The following is an 18,367-nucleotide window of genomic DNA, read 5'->3' as shown; positions in this document are numbered from 1 at the left end:
AATAGTTCAAATAGTTAATCGTGTGATATTGAATCTTCCCTATATGTAAGGCCGGTTATACATCGTTGGTCGTACATCGAAGCGTTGTGAACCGTGAGAAATTAACCAATTGCAGTTAAACGAGAGAGAAGAATAATCGAATATTATTTCTTCTAATGTATCGACAATGTGACAATTGGATGTTAATCCAGAATTTATTAAATGTTAATTACAATTAATATAAACTTAACATTCTTTTAATATTCTTTAGACACTCCTAATATAGAAAAACTATTTCTTAATATATTTAAAAAGTATAATCTTTAATGATGTTATTCAAAATAAAGTTATTTAAAAATAATGCAATTAGCAGAATTTAAATATAAGCGAGAGTTAATGAAAAATGGCGGACCAATCAAAAGTCGTCGCGCTATTATTATAGGTTCTCTAGATACATCCTGATGAAGTTGGCCATCGATTGGCTGTTGGATAGAAAATTTCTAGGGTCGCAAAATTTCTCGCGTTCGCATTTTTCATTGGCAATCGCGACGCATGACGCGTGTCGCGAGCGAATTTTGCTTCGAAGTCAAACACTTGTCAGATCTTGGCTCGAGACAATTTCATCAAAATATAAAATAAACGCGTTGCCCTTCGTGTCGCAAACTCACCTTCGAAGCTCTATAGACGAGATGAATTCATCTCGGAGCGTTGTTAAAGGGCGCGAACCTCGTTTCAAAGAGCCCTCGAACGTGAGCGATGGTAAACAAACGCCAGCGATATTTCGCGATATGACGATGCGAAAATGTAACCACCCGCCTGTCGTCGCTCTATAAATTCTCGAGGGCGAGTTTTTCGCCGTATAATCTTGATCTCGTTTCCCAGAGGCTGTCGCGTTTCAGCGAGGACGGTCACTTTTTTTTTTTTTAGCAATCGCGCATCTTCACCGGAAGCGGTTCCCACGGTTCACTGTTTGCCGCCAAACCTACTCTGCGTGCTACTGCTACGATGGAATTGTTTATTCGTCAACACCTGAATGCGGCAGCGTGAATAGTTAAGGTCGAACGTGCGTATATCGTATACGTTTACGTCCTGCGTCATCGAGCTGGTACGTCAGGATCGTCCTCCGGAATTTTCGTCGAAACCGAATTAGTTGCTGATAAAAACTTGTCGAGGATTCGTTGGACACACCATGGCCAAGGTTCAACTGGCGAATGTCGCCGTTCTCGATAATCCCTCGCCGTTTCTCAACCCGTTCCAGTTCGAGGTCACGTTCGAGTGCATCGAGGAGTTAAAAGAAGGTGCGAGTTTCACGGTGGACACGCAATGACGTTTGCCTCTGCCGAATAAACACGCGACTTTCAAACGCGCGCATCCATCTTTAGGTTAATTTTACGACAGTGATGTCATAGACAATTTTTTTTTCCAAGAACACAACGTTGTTCGCGACTGTCGTATAATATATTGGTCAATTGTGAAAATGATAACTTATTGCTGGAGAACTCGATAAATATGATCAAATGTGATAGAAGCTTTAACTGACCAAATTTGTATACAATGTATTTGGTTTTTAGTTCTTGGCACAGCGAGAACAATATATAATGTTGATTTGTATTTCAGATTTGGAATGGAAAATGATATATGTAGGCAGTGCAGAGTCGGAGGAATTTGATCAAGTTTTAGATACTATTTACGTCGGTCCAATTCCAGAGGGAAGACACATGTTTGTATTTCAGGTAAAGTGTCATAAATTTTATTATAAATGCTTTGTACCGTAACTTGTACAACTTGATGATTTTAATATTTTCTAACTATTATTGCATCGTACTTTTAGGCTGATCCACCAGACGTCAGTAGAATCCCAGTCAACGATGCTTTAGGCGTAACTGTTGTATTGCTGACTTGTTCATACAGAGGTCACGAATTTGTTCGAGTGGGTTACTTTATAAATAATGAGTATACGGATCCGGAACTTCGAGAGAATCCACCTGCACAACCACAATTTGATAAAGTTCAAAGGAATATATTAGGCGACAAACCACGCGTCACTAGATTTAAAATCAACTGGGACGATTGTCCAACTGGAACGGCGAATAATCTTCCCGAGGGTATGGAAACGCCAGCGTTAGAAGATACATCGCAAGATGCACCCACGTCCACATTAGGCTTTACAGAAAATACACAGAATGGTGGGATGGAAGTGATGTGAAAAACGATTTGCTGCTGATAAGAATAAGAATGGGTGAACTAGCATTAATACAGTAATTTAAACGATAAAGTAGTACCTGGAAAAAAAAAAAAGATGGAAGTACACACTTCGTACATATATTTAGATAATACAAAATCGCGCAAAATAACCTTTCATAAGATTATCGATGTGTCCCTTCGATGAAATTTGATGAACAACAAGTTTGTATATTGCGAAAAAAATACTACGTGTTGGTAATGTGATAACCTTAAACCTGAACAAAAGAGCGAATTAATTGTTTGTGGAATAGTTAGTATCATCATGCTTCTATCAATCAAATAATAGTACTGGATTACAATCATCTTTTTAAAATGGAATAAAATACAATTTCTGCAAAAAAAATGTACAATTAATTATAAACAATAATTGTATCAAATACTATCTACAAACAAATTAAAAGTAATAGGTAATTAATTGCCATTTATTTTACTGTAATGCAACAGAATATTCGACAATGCTCTGTAATGCAATATTGTTTTAAAATTACTGTGTTTCGATAGCCTATACTTTAAAGCTTGAAGCTAAAACATATGTTGAGTACTTTAAGTATTATATAATTATTGCTTATTATAACGTCACACGTTACATGTAGATTATAAGGCAATTTCCATTTTTTAGTGTATATACATATATATACTAAGATAAAAAAAATACATATTATGTTTTTTACTTGAAGAAATAAGATGTATACTTCTTTACTATTTTTTTCTTACTGAAAATCCTTGTTTTATTTAATCCACAATTATATTTCATTTTACATGCAACAAAGTTTTGTATTTGACGCAATACTATTGTCAATTTGATTAATATAATTAATATAATTTTTTTTCATTCGTCAGTATTATAAAGCGAATGTTATACGCTCACCATTTATTTTTTTATATCATATATTATTTAATAAATTGCAATTAAGTAAAGTTATCTAACCGATTATGAAGCTTGTAAATAGAGAGTGTGTATATATGCGCGTGTGTCACATGTAAATATACATTCCACGCTATCTCCAATGCGCATGCGCCATTGGCGACGACATTTTGTCGCACAGATGTAATATCATTTATAGTCACTTATATATTTGTTGTAAAACTTTTACCATTCAATTTTTACTTTAAAAGAATATGGAGTATGTATGTACCAATTCATACATCTTTTACATAGAATTATTTCATTTAATTGTAGCAAAGTATATTTAAAATTGAAACCGTTAACAAAATTGCAACAAATGTATATGTGTGTGCAATGATTAGATTTTTTTTTTAATTTTAATTCTATGAGAAGAATTTAATTCCACATACACTCGTATAGAGACAGTTACCTTTAACGTAGCTTTAACGTATAACATCATAGGTAGCTGTTTCTATTCAGTAAATCGTTAAAAAAATCTTAAAAATTATATATATATATATATATATATATATATATATATATATGTACATATAATTATTAATATATATATATATATATATATATATAATTCTACTTTATAAAAGTAACTCGTTACCGTTACTGTTACTCAAAAAGTAATAAAACGAAAAATATTTATGTTTCTTTATTTGAAAATTATATTCGAAAAATGTATAATATATTCAATAAGTATATTCAAGTATATTCAAGTATGTTCAAGTATATTTGAAAAAAATCTCAGACAACACAGAAAGGCCAAAAGATTATCTATAATAATTAGATATTATATCATTTTAAAGATTTTTAAAAAACAATAAGACGTCTTTAAGTTGTTTTTTAAGCATCTTTTAAAGACGTTCTGTCTGGAAAGTAAAAGTAAAGATAAAAGTAACTGTTAATTTCGTTATTCATTATTGAAAAATGTAACGAATTTACTTTTTCCGTTACAAACAAAATTTGTAACGCCATTATACCGTTACAGTTACCGAAAAAAGTAACGGTATAACGACGTTACAAGTAACGCGTTACTTCCCAACCCTGTATATATATATATATATATATATATATATATATATATATATATTAACATACACACATACGCACGTTTGTACAGACTCTCTGTTTAAAAGCTTCATCATCGATTAATTAGATAATTTTATTTAATTGCAATTTATTAAATAATATACGATGTAAAAAAATAAATGGTGAGTGTGTAACATTCGCTTTATAATATTGACAAGTGAAAAAAAATTATATTAATTGAATTGACAATAGTGTTGCGTGAAATACAAAACTTTATTGCATGTATATATAAGTATAACTCGAAATGGAAGGAAATATATAATAACACAGAAGAAATAGAATGGAAAACAGAAAGTGAAAAGATAATGATAATCGATAGACAATAAATGAGAGAAGTTTAAGGAATAGGTTAAAAAATTATCTATGATGTATAAAAAGGAAGATAAGGAAGAAAGAGTCGAGATACAAATACATGGGACAGTATGTATGTATGAAGAGGAAAAGAGATGAAATCAAGAGGATTTACTGCAAATGGAGAAAAAGTAAAGGTACGAAGAAGGAAAAGGAAAGAGAATAGAGAGAAAGAAGAAGATGAATTAAGAAGCCTGAAAAAGGAACCTGAATAGAAAGAAGAGAATAAGATAATTATAAAGGGAAATAATACAGACAAAGAGGAATAGAGAAGGTATTTTATCTATCAGGCGAATCAAAGATAAACACAGAGGTAGAAAAGAATAATAAAAATAATGAAAATAAAAGGAAGGAGGAAGATGAGGAAGAAAAGGAAGAAGAGACAGAATATGAGGAAGAATGGAAATTTTGGTAAAATTGGATTAATATGGAATAATATGGAATATTAATGTATGGTATAATTAGAGATTGATTTTAGGGACTTAGGTAATAATGAATAGGAAATATTAACTAATATATGAAATGATGAATTGTATGAGAGGAAACGAAAGACTTTTAAAGAGGTTATAGAAAGAAGAGAAAAAAGAAAGAAAAGAAATATAATTGATTGTGATTTAATAGCTGTTTATAAGATAAGAAATATAATAAGATAAGAAAAGGATAATAATGAAAGGTAAAGGTGCAATATTATTATTATAGAAGTTAGAATAATGTTCTATGTAACTCAAAGTTGTATAGGGCTAGGTATGTTTATATGTTGATTATTATTAAACAAAAGGCCGATATGTTATAATTAAACTATAGGAATAAGGGTGAAATTTGTATAAATATGTACGGGTGGATGAAAGGATAACATATCTTGCAAACACCAACCGCAAGTCCCTTTTAGGCAGATGCTGAAGAAATAAAGATTTATATATATATATATATATATATATATATATATATATATATATATATATCTCAAAATGAATCCTTTGTATTGTTGTATTGTTTAGTCTCTTTTGTCTATTCCTTTTTCTTTTATCGGTGTAAAATACTTTTCATACGTATACATAATGTGTACTAAACTTGTATACAATACATTCAAAAGAATTCTCTAAGAAAAGCAGTTTTAAAGAAATTCTTCCTGGACTTAAAAATTTCTGAACAGTGACTTTCTTTTATATAGTACTCTATACGATTTTCTATTTTTTATCAAGTATAAGTATGTAAATTTTATAACTATTTTCTTGATGATGTATACATATCTAAAATGCAACTTTTTTTAAAAATTAGATTGTTTTGAATTGTAAATATTATAATAATCATCATTATATCTCATTTAGCAATAAAAATAATATTATTTTGCGACGTTAATTATAGTTTTGTTTGCAACTTGAAAATCTGCAGGATATTTTGTAGAAATAATATGTGTAAAGAGAAATATATTAAATATCAAAATTGCACGCGTAACATTTTTATCTAAAAAAATGCGCTAGGCAAAAAAGATTTTATTCTCAATTCAATAATATTATCAAAAGAAAAAACCTGGAGAAACAAAGTTTGGATTTTATATATATATATATATATATATATATATATATATATATATATATATATATATATATATTTAATCTTCAGCACAATATAAAAAAGGGAGAGAGAACAAGAATAATTCAATTTTTATAAAAGTTATTTAAATTATTATTTTAAGTTATTGGTTTTAAAAAATAAGTTATATTTTCACATTGCATATTCGATTTCGTGAAAACGCACTTTTGAAGTCTGTAAGAATCATTGTGGTTCTCTAGAAGAATAGAATTTTCACAGTATTAATAGCGGATTAATGTTATGAGGACCCGAGTGCATAAATCTGAAAGCCCAGATGTAAAAAATTCCAAACAGAAGAATCTATGCCATAAACATCTAAATTTAAATTAAAAACAGAAAGTGTTGCAATAAATTTTAGTCCATTTTACCTGTATTTTTATTTTATCACTTATTTTTCAACAATAGTCACAAATTTAATACACGCGAGTATTAATTTCATGTCGACATTTTTCTTATTCTGATATATAAATGTTCTAATATAATAATGATAATCACATTTAGTATTTTAAACATCGTTGTTATTTTAAATAATCGGAGTATATCATATACAATTATTAAACATGAATTAAAATATATGCAATATAAGTGTGTATAATTTCAAGAATTATCTATTTAGTTTCGTTTATCTATTACATTGTGTGCGCAAGTTCACAACAAGAAATCTTATCTTTTAGTTAGTTACACTACTACTTTATACTTTATCTCTGTAAAATAAAAAATGAGTGCATAACAAAAACAGTATAAAATTAATGTATAATCAAGTATTAAAGATGTCAAAAAAAAAAAAAAAAAAAATAATAAAAATGAAAAATCGGACAACGCATAGCATAGGCAACGTAAACGAGATAAGCACACAAGACGTGATTATAATTCATTTTGCGAACGCACAATATGCGCAGCACATTTCAAAAAGAAATTCTTGCCTCGTTAAATAAATTATTAATTTATATTATTTGTACACACATGAGCAAATGTTTATTTGTTGAAATAATTATTTTCTTTGTTTCATGAATTTTCATGAATATTCGATATAATCATGTAATTTTAATTTTTATATATGTATACGGATGTAATTTACATAGTTAATTTATATTTTATACAGAATGTGTACACTATGGCTGTGTTTGGAGGAGATTTTTACGAAGTGATCAGGATTTTTAAGATGTGTGTGTGTGTTTTCATATAGTTAGATTTACAAGAGACATATGTTTATTGTATGTAATGTTGCTTAATTAAAGATGTCTAATCTTTATTTACAATACACTTTAGATCACTAAGATCGCTAGATAGTTTTTTATTCAACTTTCACAGGTAAGATAAAACAATATTATTTTTTAGTACAAATAACGTTTCCCTGAATGCACTCTAGATCATATCCCATTGTGAAACTCTAAGGTCCATTTTAATGCGGCCCTGATGTTGATGGTGGGTCCATGAGTCCCCACCACAAATACCGAACTGTGACGTCGGGGTCCTCTCATCCTCTTGCCACTTCGGGGAGCGGGGAGCACCATGAAACGTCAACGTGCACGAACATGTTCGGTAGTCAGTATAGGATCAATCTTTCGGTAGGGAACACACGGGATACGGGAGTCAAGTGAATCGGTTCACTTGAAGCACGACATAAGTGCAAGGTGTGTGAAGGCTTTGGAAGCGGTTGATCGAATGAGTTTGTCAGTAGCGTGTAGCTTCAGATTCTCTAATCACCCGTGTTGAAGTGACAGATCTGCTGCGGCATAACGAATATATTTTTGCATCTCTACAGTACGTCGAAATGGTGAGTACCTTACACGTTGCAAAAATCATGCATTTGTACTTTGCATGATTCCGCGATTGCAATCAATATGGATCAATAAAAGAGAAAGGTTCGTGTTAAAAAAATGCATTAAAGATAAATTGGAGTGAAATAATTGAGATAAAATACACATGAAATTTTTTGGCGTAGATGTACATATGTAGATATGTTGAGTGTAACATCATTTTAACAACCCCATTTTCTGGAAATTTTGTGCACCTATCCTTGTGTGATAATAAAAGGATCGAAAGCGTCACGATCTGACATAAAAGATAACTCGCAAATGGAAAGGAGATGAGAGTTTGTGAGATAATGCGAATGCAATTAATCGCGTAATAATGAATTACATCATTTGGACCAGTTCGATCTGAGATCGCAAGGATCGACGAATAACTTAACAGAGGACAAACGAAATACATACCTTTAGCGCATGCGCGGAAAAATCTTGAACATTTCGATTGTTCGAGAAGGAATTGTGCATACAAGTATATATAAATGTGGACCGTATCATTATTATATAGATGATATAAATAAGTGTTTTTCCACTAATAATCGATAAACATAAACAAAAATTGACACTTCTGCGATTAATTAAATCTGAAGTACAATTCAAATTAATTCAAGATAATTGATTCTAAATTAATGCTTATTTCTTTGGAGATTATAATTTTCTTTTTGGCGTAGACAAATAAAGAAAATTCGCAGAAAAAAGATCAAGATAGCAATTTAAGATAACGATTCATGTATAAATTACAATTTTCGAAATTAATGACTATATAAAGTTAGCTTGAAGACTGAGATTTTTGACATATGTAAGTTTTGTTTTTCTGTTACATCTCTGTCTTTTTCGTTACATACACGTGAGGAAAGCATGATATCGTAAATATTCGGTGCTGTACAAATACGAAAAAATATTGAAACGATAGTCCGCCATCCCATGAAGTGGCATAAATGACGATATCCGCCATTTTGTGAGATGTAATGAATAAAAGTAAAATTCATCTCTTTTCGCGTATACACGTACTATTAAAAAATTTGAACTCTTCGAATTTACTTGTCACCTTCGAATGATTTTATTGTGATTTACACAATGCTTTTTTATTAGTTTAACTAATAAAATTATTTCCATATTTTTCTGTACAGCACCGATATCACGATATCTGCGAATATTCGTCAAGATTTTGTATATAATGACGTAAATTTTTTTATAATATAAAAGATACATTAAATCGGTATTAAATTGGAGATACAGTAAAAATTTCTCGTTTCTTCAGATTTATGTAATCCGGTCTGCCTAATGTAACTGGATCTTAATCACCTATGAGTTTTTGACGAGTTCAAAGAAAGGAAAAATAGCATCTTTCTGCTTAGCAACCATCAAAAATCGCGGACGAAGTTTATTTCGCACAAAAGCTCAACTGGAAACAAATTATATATATGTTTTATATTTTATATTTTATATGTTTTATATTTTGTATTTTTCAATATAAAGCAGTTTCTAAAAGTTATAAAATATATACATATTCTGTGAAAGCTGACACTTCAACGCGTGATTTAAAAAAAAATCATTACATTTGATAAAATCTCCTTGAATTGACCTTATTTTGAAAATGACAAGAAGATATTTATTTTCAATCAATTATGCTTTTTTATTTCCGCAAAGAAAAAAATGACACCAATTGCGATAGGAAGTCTTTTTTAATGTTTATATCGCGTTTTTCTTTTGCGAAAATAAAAAAAAAGCATAATTGCTTGAAAACATATCTTTTTGTCATTAATTTTAAAAATAAGGTAAATTCAAGAAAATTTAAATAAATGTAATGATTTATTTTAAATTACGCGTTAAAGTGTCAGCTTTCAAAATATGTATATATATTTTATAACTTAGGAACAATACTTTGTATTAAAGAATACTAAAATGTCGTTTGTAAAAAAATGATATTATTTTTTGGCCAACCTAATATATTATGGGTAAAGATATGGGTATAAAGATAGGTGTTTAGTAACTATTAAAAATAAAGTATTTAAAAATTACCAGAAATAAGAGTATAATGTATAAATATATATATATATATATATATATATATATATATTCGGATTTGGATTTTATGAGAAAGATATCTTGTAACTATTGAAAGTAGAGTAGAAACATTTCTAGAAATAAGAGAGAGAGAAAATGCGTATAAAATAGATTTTTTACTCTCATTACACACATAATTTCATTTTTCCAGAAACTTTGCGTATTACAGTCTTATTCCGTAAATTTTAATAGTAATAATCTGTTAAGAAATGATCTAAAACATTTCCTAAATCGAGATAAACAATCATTTTCTGGAATAAAAGAAGCGAGAAGGTAGCAATTTGCAGAGTGCACAAAGAAGCAATGTCGTCACTTCTTAAGCGATTTCATCATCTTTTAGGGATAAAAAAAATCGGTAATAATATCGAAAAAAAGAGAATTTTTGATCTTTGAATGAAACCGTAGATATATCCCTTATTAATTACACCGCATTTCTCGATATCATCCTACTGACCGGATGTGGTGGAATGTTGTAAAAAAAAGTGCTTGTTTTTGGAATGCAGTTACGACGTTTCTTGTTTGTGATGAAAATTGGTCGGATCGGAAGAAAATCGAATCATGTCGCGTAAAAATGAATCAAGGAGGGAAAAGCACGATCCGCGATCGATATATATATTCAATAGAGAAAGACGAAGGCTGGAGGTGTTCGTTCATCGTATCAGCCCGCGCAAACAGTATGAGTCATCACCTGTCTCCTCGGCCTTTTCTCCTCGGCCTTTTCTCCTCGGAGCCGGGAATCTCCGATTTGTGCTCTGACTCTGACATGAGTTGCGCACGCATTTCAGGAACGGACAAGTGCTCCGAGATTCGCATATTTGGGTGTGTGGGTGTGCGTGTGTGCATGTATGTGTGCATTTATCGGCTACGGTGCGATAATGAATCACGTATCCCTGTCTTTAGTAGGTAACACTTTTTTATAGACTGATCTTATAAAAATTTCGAATAAAATTATATTCGCTATTTTCTTGAGCAATTTTAAAGGGCGCTGTATTTTTGTCTATTACACTTGGAGAATTTTTCTGTAACAAATGCCTGCAGGTAGAAAAAAAGTATCTTTTTTTCACCCTCTCCCGAAACATCTTTAAAATAGTTTCTTTGGCCGATCTTTGTTATATAGTCATTCAATTCATTCAAAATAGAACTTCTAAAAATAGGATAAACTAGGGTATGATGACCGTACGGAAAAGATGACCATAGGCTGTAATTTTTTCAATAATCGCTATACAGTGCGCTTTTTTAGTTATTATCAAAGGTAATCGACATTTACAGTAATTTATGTGTACATTGTTCGAAATGACGATATTGTGCATCTTATATTATATTTTTACTTTTGACTACCTACAAAGTTTTTCATTTGTCCACTAAAAACTGTTGTAACGTCGAATAAATTACAGTTAAGCTATCGTAATCGACGTTAGACATATTATAAAGATATGTAAATTGTTATATGACCTATAATTTTTATTTTCGTTTTCACTAATTTTTTATAAATATTATGATCATCTTTCCGTCCCTATGGTCATCTTTTCCTTAAAAGTTGGGTGAGATGGCCAATGCTTACGTTGTACTATTTTGATAATGTAAAATTTCTATTAAATCTTTTCCTTTTAATTTCGATAATATTACGTAATTTAAGCTTCAGGGAAGATAATATGCCAAACACTATTAAGAAATAACAAAAATAAAAGTATGTTTTTTGCATTTTAAAAACCTATGGCCATCTTACCCGAGTTTACCCTATCGTAAATACACAATACTTCCAGAAGTTCTACCTTGTATAGGTTTGTAAATGACAGCAAAAATAGGTAAAATTGATACTATCCAAGTCTGAAAATAATTAACTAAATGTTTTGTTAATTTTATTTATAAGTAATTATGTTAAAAAATGGATATTACATTTTATAAATTTAATATTTGCTTTTATCTTTAAACTATCAATCATTTTCTCGCCTTTTCTTCATTGTTGAATGTAACTAAAAATCAAAAATAGTAAAGTGTAGAAAACAAAAATAATAGAATTATTCTTATTATTTTCCTTTTTGTACTAAAATGTAATAACAATTTTGCAGGGCTTGAACAGTGAATCGTGTAACGATGACAAGGACTGTCCTTTTGAACAATTTTGTTACGTTTCCAAACGATGTGTGGATTATCTGGACTGTAGCAGATACAATCGCATGAAAGGCCAGATACTTGCACGGGAGCCATCGCAATGTGGTCCGTGTATAAAAGGGTAAGAAAGTATATTAATTCATTCTTTTCTTCATATTTTATTCTCCTGCCGTCTATCATGGACACACAATCCGTTTTATCAGCGCTTCTACAGACTATTCTTGTGCCGACGTTATACATGTTACAAAATATAATCCAATACTGAGATAACATATAATCTCTCATACTTGAACGTGCAATTTAATTAACTCTTTAGATCTATATAAATTAATGTGAATAATGCCATATTTTTACATTATTTTTTATCATATTACATATTACATATTTTTGTCTTAATAAAGAATGAAATAAATTTCACAGTATAACTTGTAATATAAACTTTATATCTTGATATATGTATTCTTTATACATCATATTAGTGTCTTTCGGTAATTTAGAATTGAGGAACACAAACATATCGATATCAAATTTTACTTTAATCGGTTGAATGATCGCTTCACTGGTCGCAGATAATAAAATGTTCGATTAGAATGATGCCATATAATTGTAATTATTAAAATCGACATCTGTGTGAAACATATTATGTAAAATAAGAATATCAACATAATATGCGCATGTGTTTCTGCAATAAAAAAGAATCATTTCCTGTCCATTTACAGAATTGTTTATTTTCTTGGTTTATAGATACGAATTTGAGATTCTTGCCAATGGTCAGCAGACGCGATCATGTAAATATATACAAAATGAAGGTAAGTGGTGCTGTTATTCCTGGATTTTGTTAAGGTAGTTAGTCCGCAAAACCGTTTTCTTAGAAATTTCTTAAAATTTTAACTGCATGTTAATAGAAGTACCTATATACCTGTAAAGTTAGAAAAAGATTGACCGTACCGAAGCTAAAATATTTAAAGTTAAAATTAACACTTTTTATACGTGTTGCATACGCTAAGCTGTTACCGATATAATGTTTTTAATTTTAGCAATTAAACTATTCTTACAGTTTGAATAAAAAACAAACAGATAAAAGAAGAATATTGTAGAAATATTATTGTAGAAAAATTTGAATATTGTTGATCGTCTAGATTTAGAGAAAAAGATATAGAAAGTACACAATTTTTGACAGCACTCATGATATAGGTACTGAAACTAACCCATGAAATTATTATATAAATTAATAATTAAAATTAGAGTAATTATATAAGTTTGTATAAAGTGTAAAAAAATTATTTCTTCTTTTTATAAATTTGGAATAACATTTGTCACATCCCGCTTTCAACAGAGAATTTAAATCGAAACGAGTCTCCTCTATAATATTTTCTAAGGAAAGAACGTACTTGCAACATTTTAAGTTTTTTCTATTAATTCTACGATGCGTCTTCCTTCACAAACATTTTTTTTATTTAAAACATTTTTGCTCACAGATTTTTTATGTCTTTTGGCTTCAGCCATAACTGAGATAGCTTTTAAACGTTTGTTTAAAACACTTTCTTTTATAAATTTTCCTTTTTTTCTCAATTGATTAGACACTTTTTATTATTTTTGCATATAACTCTTCATTGACATAACATTTGATTCTCACAGATTGACATTCATATTAAAAAATGCAATGTTGTCACGATCATTTCCATAGTGGCACATATTAGTGTATGTTTATTGATACATATAATGTACATATACATATATGCACAAAATGGACAATAACAGCAAAAAATATACGTAAAGAATAATAAGCGATTATTTTTGACATGCATTTTGAAACTTTATTGATATGCATTATGTAAACTTTATTGATAATTTTTTACAATAATGTTATATTCACGTATTATAAATCGCATAATAAATAGTTAGCACATAAGTATCGAGCTTTTTCGTGTTTTGTTAAGTATTAATTTTTTGATAGTACTGTCGCGGATTAACTATCTTAAATAAATAGAAAAAAATTGTTTATATGCTCTATTGTTGATTCTCATTTGTTATTCTTCCGCGTTGAAGTGAAAAATCGATATAAGACATTTTTTTTATATTCACATATATCTTAAATATGTTACATAATTTTTATCTGCAGTTAATTAATATATTTATCTCATTTGCAGCTGATGTCTCTAATAAGAATCAAGTAACTATAATTGTAGTGTCTATTGTGACAGTGATTTTGCTCATCCTAATTTTATTGGGCACTCGTTACTTTTACAAGCGCTGTAAGTTTTTAATTAGATATAAATTTTATTTCAATTCTTCTACATACGCTATATTTTATTAAGAATATTCTTTTTTTTATTTTATGAACTTTGGGCTTTTACATAAGATATATAATGTATAAAATTAAAATTTGTGTTATTATATATATAATTAATTTTATTATTAAAAAAGAAATCTCTGGTTATCTTTGTTACTCCATTTTATAATAAACTTGCATTATAAAAACAAACTATAAAAAAAAGTAAAATTGCATGAAATGGCATTTATTGTTATTATAATTAATAAATCTACAATACTTGTTTTCAATATATTTATGTAATTCAAAGTTGAGTTACAATAAAGAGTTTAAATATTGGGAATATGTTTTTACAGATCGCGCACGTCAAATTCGCAGGTCAAATAATGCATCAGATATAGCATCAGAAGTAGAAAATAATTCTAATAAATTAGTAGTTGCCAGTGCTCCACCAGAAGAAGAAAGTAAGTACATTATTTATACACAATTTGTATATGTGTTTATATATTTGTGTGTATACGCACACGCACGCATCGCGCGCGGGCGCGCACACACACACACAACACACACACATATATATACATATATACATATATGTATTTTTACTTTGGTCATGGTAAGGAAAAGTTTATATCCATTGTTTCAGTAGATAGAATTCTTTATTATACTGACTCTATCGTAACATTTTATTTGAATGATTAGAGACAAAGATTATATAGATTAATGTTAAATTTAAAATTATGGTAAAATTTTGGTATCAATCTGCATCTTTTCATTTATAAAACAATCTAATAATAAAACATTCCATGCAAGATAAGAATCTTTGAATTAGTCCTAATAAACTGTCAGGCGTAATGTTATTTATAGGAACAAAGAAAATCATTGATAAAACATAGTTGTATTGTCATTATAACAAATTAGCATAACATAGTTCGCAAAACTGCATTGCATTTTTCAAATTAACTTTGTTTTAAGACAGTGTACTCATCATTTTAATATACTTATTATCTCTAAATTGTTTCACATAAATAAGATTACAAGTGATTAATCAATGATTAAATCTGCATGAAAAAAAAAACTTTTTGCTTTTTCAGTTTAGTTAATGAAATCTTAAAAAGAAATGGGCGTCTTTAAGATATGCACAACACATATTTTATATGAAAAACATATCTTTTTCAAATTTGCAATGTTTGTACAAACTATTTAATTTGATAGTTCAATACAAAAATAATTACAAAAGTAATTTGCACTTTCTGCAATCGCACGCTTCTTGTAACATTTTATACACACACGATAATAACGAAAGAGTAACCGATTAAAAGTATACAGCCATTGACAAAATTATTAAGCACTCTTAAATTTTCCGTATTTTTTATTTTGTAAATACTAAAAAGATTAAAAAATTTTTAGAAACTATTGACAGCACTTTAAAGCTGAAATTTCAAGCTTTAAAATGTTTTTTGAATTTTTCGTTTCAGATAATTTTTCGCCTAGTATCGACATGTCTGAAAAATACAGATTTAGTTGCAAAATTATGTATATTGGCATTATGTATAATAAAAATTGTAGAAAAGTTTAAAAAAAAGCATTTTGTAGGCAAAAAGTTATAGTTTGTGGAGCTTGACTCCAATTTTTCGAGAGAAATTTTTTTACCGAGTTGCAGAGTGTCAAAAATACAATAAAATTTTAAGAAACAAAACAATGTTCTTTTTTAAAGCATAGAACAAGAAAAATACAAAAATTTTTTTAAATTATTGATAGCAACTTTAATGCGTTATCAGTACATTAAAAAATTTTTGTATAATTAATTAAAATATAAAACTATAACATTTTGCCTACAAAACGCTTCTTTTTAAACTTTCCTACAATTTTTTTGGCCGAGATACATAATTTTGAAACTAAATCTGCATTTTTCAGACATTTTGTCGATACTGGGCGAAAAATTATCGCAAATGAAAAATTGAAAAAACATTTGAAAGCTTTAAATTTCAGCTTTAAAGTGCTATCGATAGTTTTTTAATCTTTTTAGTATTTATATACTGTTAACAAAATAAGAAATACAGAAAATTTAAGGGTGCCTAATAATTTTGTCAATGGCTGTATATTAACAAAAAAATAAAGTTAATTATTACATTACAGTATATCTATGGTTTATCTATGTATTTGAACGCTGAAATGAAAGTGCGAAGATTCAAAACGCGGTAATTCTTCTGCAAACAAATTTACATATTGAATTTATCGATAATAATACATATTTAATAAATAACTTTGCATATATATATATATATAAACAATTTATAAATTTTTTGTTTGCTTTTGTTTCCAGAACCGTTCATTGGATTTGGTGAACAAAGATGTTCCATACCGGATAACAATAATAAAACAAACACGGAAACTGTCGAGTATCAAAACACTTTTCCGTTTACTCGCAGAACTATAAATGCGTATACTACTACAAATAATACCAATTCCTATAGTCCTAATTTGCCTTCTAGGTAAGTGGGAAATAAATTCGTTATTTATATTTTTATAGCAGATATATAATACTATATATATATATATATATTATAGCAGATATATAATAATATAATATTAAATCAATTCTATCGCTCATTTTTCTAATCTTAATATTTTTAATTTTCTAAAAATTATATAAATTTATATAAATAGATTTACAGCTTAACACATTTTTTGATAAATTGTAAAAACATACATGTTACAGACAAGTTGCAGTTATTGAAAATCAGCATGACAGGAATACAGAGCTACCACAAAATGACTTCTCTGATCATAATGATGACAATCTATCTAATGACGATTATAATGGTGACACTATAGATTCTGCCTCCGAAACACACAATAAAAGTAATGAGAATAAAAGTAGTAAGATGAAATCAAATGTAATCCTCAATCAAGTACTGAATCAAAACATCACGATAAATATGAATGGAGAAGAATATTAATATTCATAATCATTATTATTTATATATATTATTGTTGACATCATAATGTTGTAATCAACTTATAGTATATGTATACACATCACATACATCTGCATACTTACAAATTTGTATATATATATTATATGTATAATATATATATATATATAATATATTTATATATCATATATAAATATATAATATTACTTATAATATATACTTACAATATATTTATACATGTATACATCTACATGCTACCTTTGTACTAATAATACTTTTTATTAATAAATTACTTTGATACAGTTAACTGTGGTAACTGTATTAAAGATAAATAATTTACGTGTTTTATTGTTTAAAATTATGTATTAAATCATCTTTTTAATCTGAAAAAGTCGTAATTTTTTTTTTTATTATTTAAATTTCTAAATTACGTTTTAAAACATTCTCCAAAAAAATTTTTAATAGAAAGATTTCACTCAATGACTCGTAATAATATAATATATAATATTAATAAATTATATATATATGTATATATATAATTTATTAATATTGTATATATATTATATTATTACGATTTAATTAATTTAATAATAAATAACGATTTAATAAATTTAAATAATAAAAGAAAAAATTGCGACTTTTTCAGATTATATATATATATATATATATATATAAAAGTCTCTTATATGCTATCTCTCTCTCTCTCTCTCTCTCTATATATATATATATATATATATATATATATATATAGAGAGAGAGAGAGAGAGAGAGAGAGAGAGAGAGAGATAGCATATAAGAGACTTATAGAATAGTAAACATCGATGTCACAGATAGAAAAAACGATAAGACGATACAAAAACATGTTGTCGAAGACCGTTTCTTTAAGGTAGCATACGAAATACAAGAAATATAATACGAAATTTAAAGCATATAAATATGTAAAATATTACATCTTTTTGGAAAATGTACATTAATTGAAATAATTTTGATTTTTAATAAGAACGATTGATTAGCA

General features: G+C 28.2%; 2 protein-coding genes across 3 annotated transcripts; both read left to right on the top strand.

The window, feature by feature from the left end:
* Positions 1-671: 671 nt before the first annotated feature.
* On the top strand, positions 672-2,250 carry Asf1 (histone chaperone asf1). Its single transcript, XM_072890133.1, has 3 exons — positions 672-1,277; positions 1,597-1,712; positions 1,811-2,250. The coding sequence occupies exons 1-3, from the start codon at positions 1,169-1,171 to the stop codon at positions 2,183-2,185; spliced, it is 600 nt and encodes a 199-aa protein (XP_072746234.1). The 5' UTR covers positions 672-1,168; the 3' UTR covers positions 2,186-2,250.
* A 5,379-nt stretch (positions 2,251-7,629) lies between these two features.
* LOC140669296 (uncharacterized) lies at positions 7,630-17,604 on the top strand. 2 transcript variants are annotated; one of them, XM_072899003.1, is made up of 7 exons: positions 7,630-7,931; positions 12,099-12,262; positions 12,886-12,950; positions 14,292-14,396; positions 14,770-14,877; positions 16,740-16,908; positions 17,136-17,604. In XM_072899003.1, the coding sequence occupies exons 1-7, from the start codon at positions 7,929-7,931 to the stop codon at positions 17,374-17,376; spliced, it is 855 nt and encodes a 284-aa protein (XP_072755104.1). In that variant the 5' UTR covers positions 7,630-7,928; the 3' UTR covers positions 17,377-17,604. The 2 variants fall into 2 exon arrangements, with proteins under 2 accessions (XP_072755104.1, XP_072755094.1); XM_072898993.1 differs by lacking the exon at positions 7,630-7,931 and adding an exon at positions 10,811-10,928.
* Positions 17,605-18,367: the final 763 nt, after the last annotated feature.

The sequence above is a fragment of the Anoplolepis gracilipes genome, chromosome 1 (genome assembly GCF_047496725.1).
Source record: "Anoplolepis gracilipes chromosome 1, ASM4749672v1, whole genome shotgun sequence".
Classification (NCBI taxonomy): Eukaryota; Metazoa; Arthropoda; class Insecta; order Hymenoptera; family Formicidae; genus Anoplolepis; species Anoplolepis gracilipes.
This window is presented reverse-complemented; position numbering and strand designations above follow the sequence as displayed.

Excerpts from the sequence above, each read along its gene's own strand:
- Asf1 (XM_072890133.1), top strand. The coding sequence starts at position 1,169 with ATGGCCAAGGTTCAACTGGCGAATGTCGCCGTTCTCGATAATCCCTCG. Across the intron at positions 1,278-1,596 it reads CATCGAGGAGTTAAAAGAAG|ATTTGGAATGGAAAATGATA; the intron begins GTGCGAGTTTCA and ends TTTGTATTTCAG. Across the intron at positions 1,713-1,810 it reads GACACATGTTTGTATTTCAG|GCTGATCCACCAGACGTCAG; the intron begins GTAAAGTGTCAT and ends TCGTACTTTTAG.
- LOC140669296 (XM_072898993.1), top strand. The coding sequence starts at position 10,875 with ATGTGTGCATTTATCGGCTACGGTGCGATAATGAATCACGTATCCCTG. Across the intron at positions 10,929-12,098 it reads ATCACGTATCCCTGTCTTTA|GGCTTGAACAGTGAATCGTG; the intron begins GTAGGTAACACT and ends ACAATTTTGCAG. Across the intron at positions 14,878-16,739 it reads TGCTCCACCAGAAGAAGAAA|AACCGTTCATTGGATTTGGT; the intron begins GTAAGTACATTA and ends TTTTGTTTCCAG.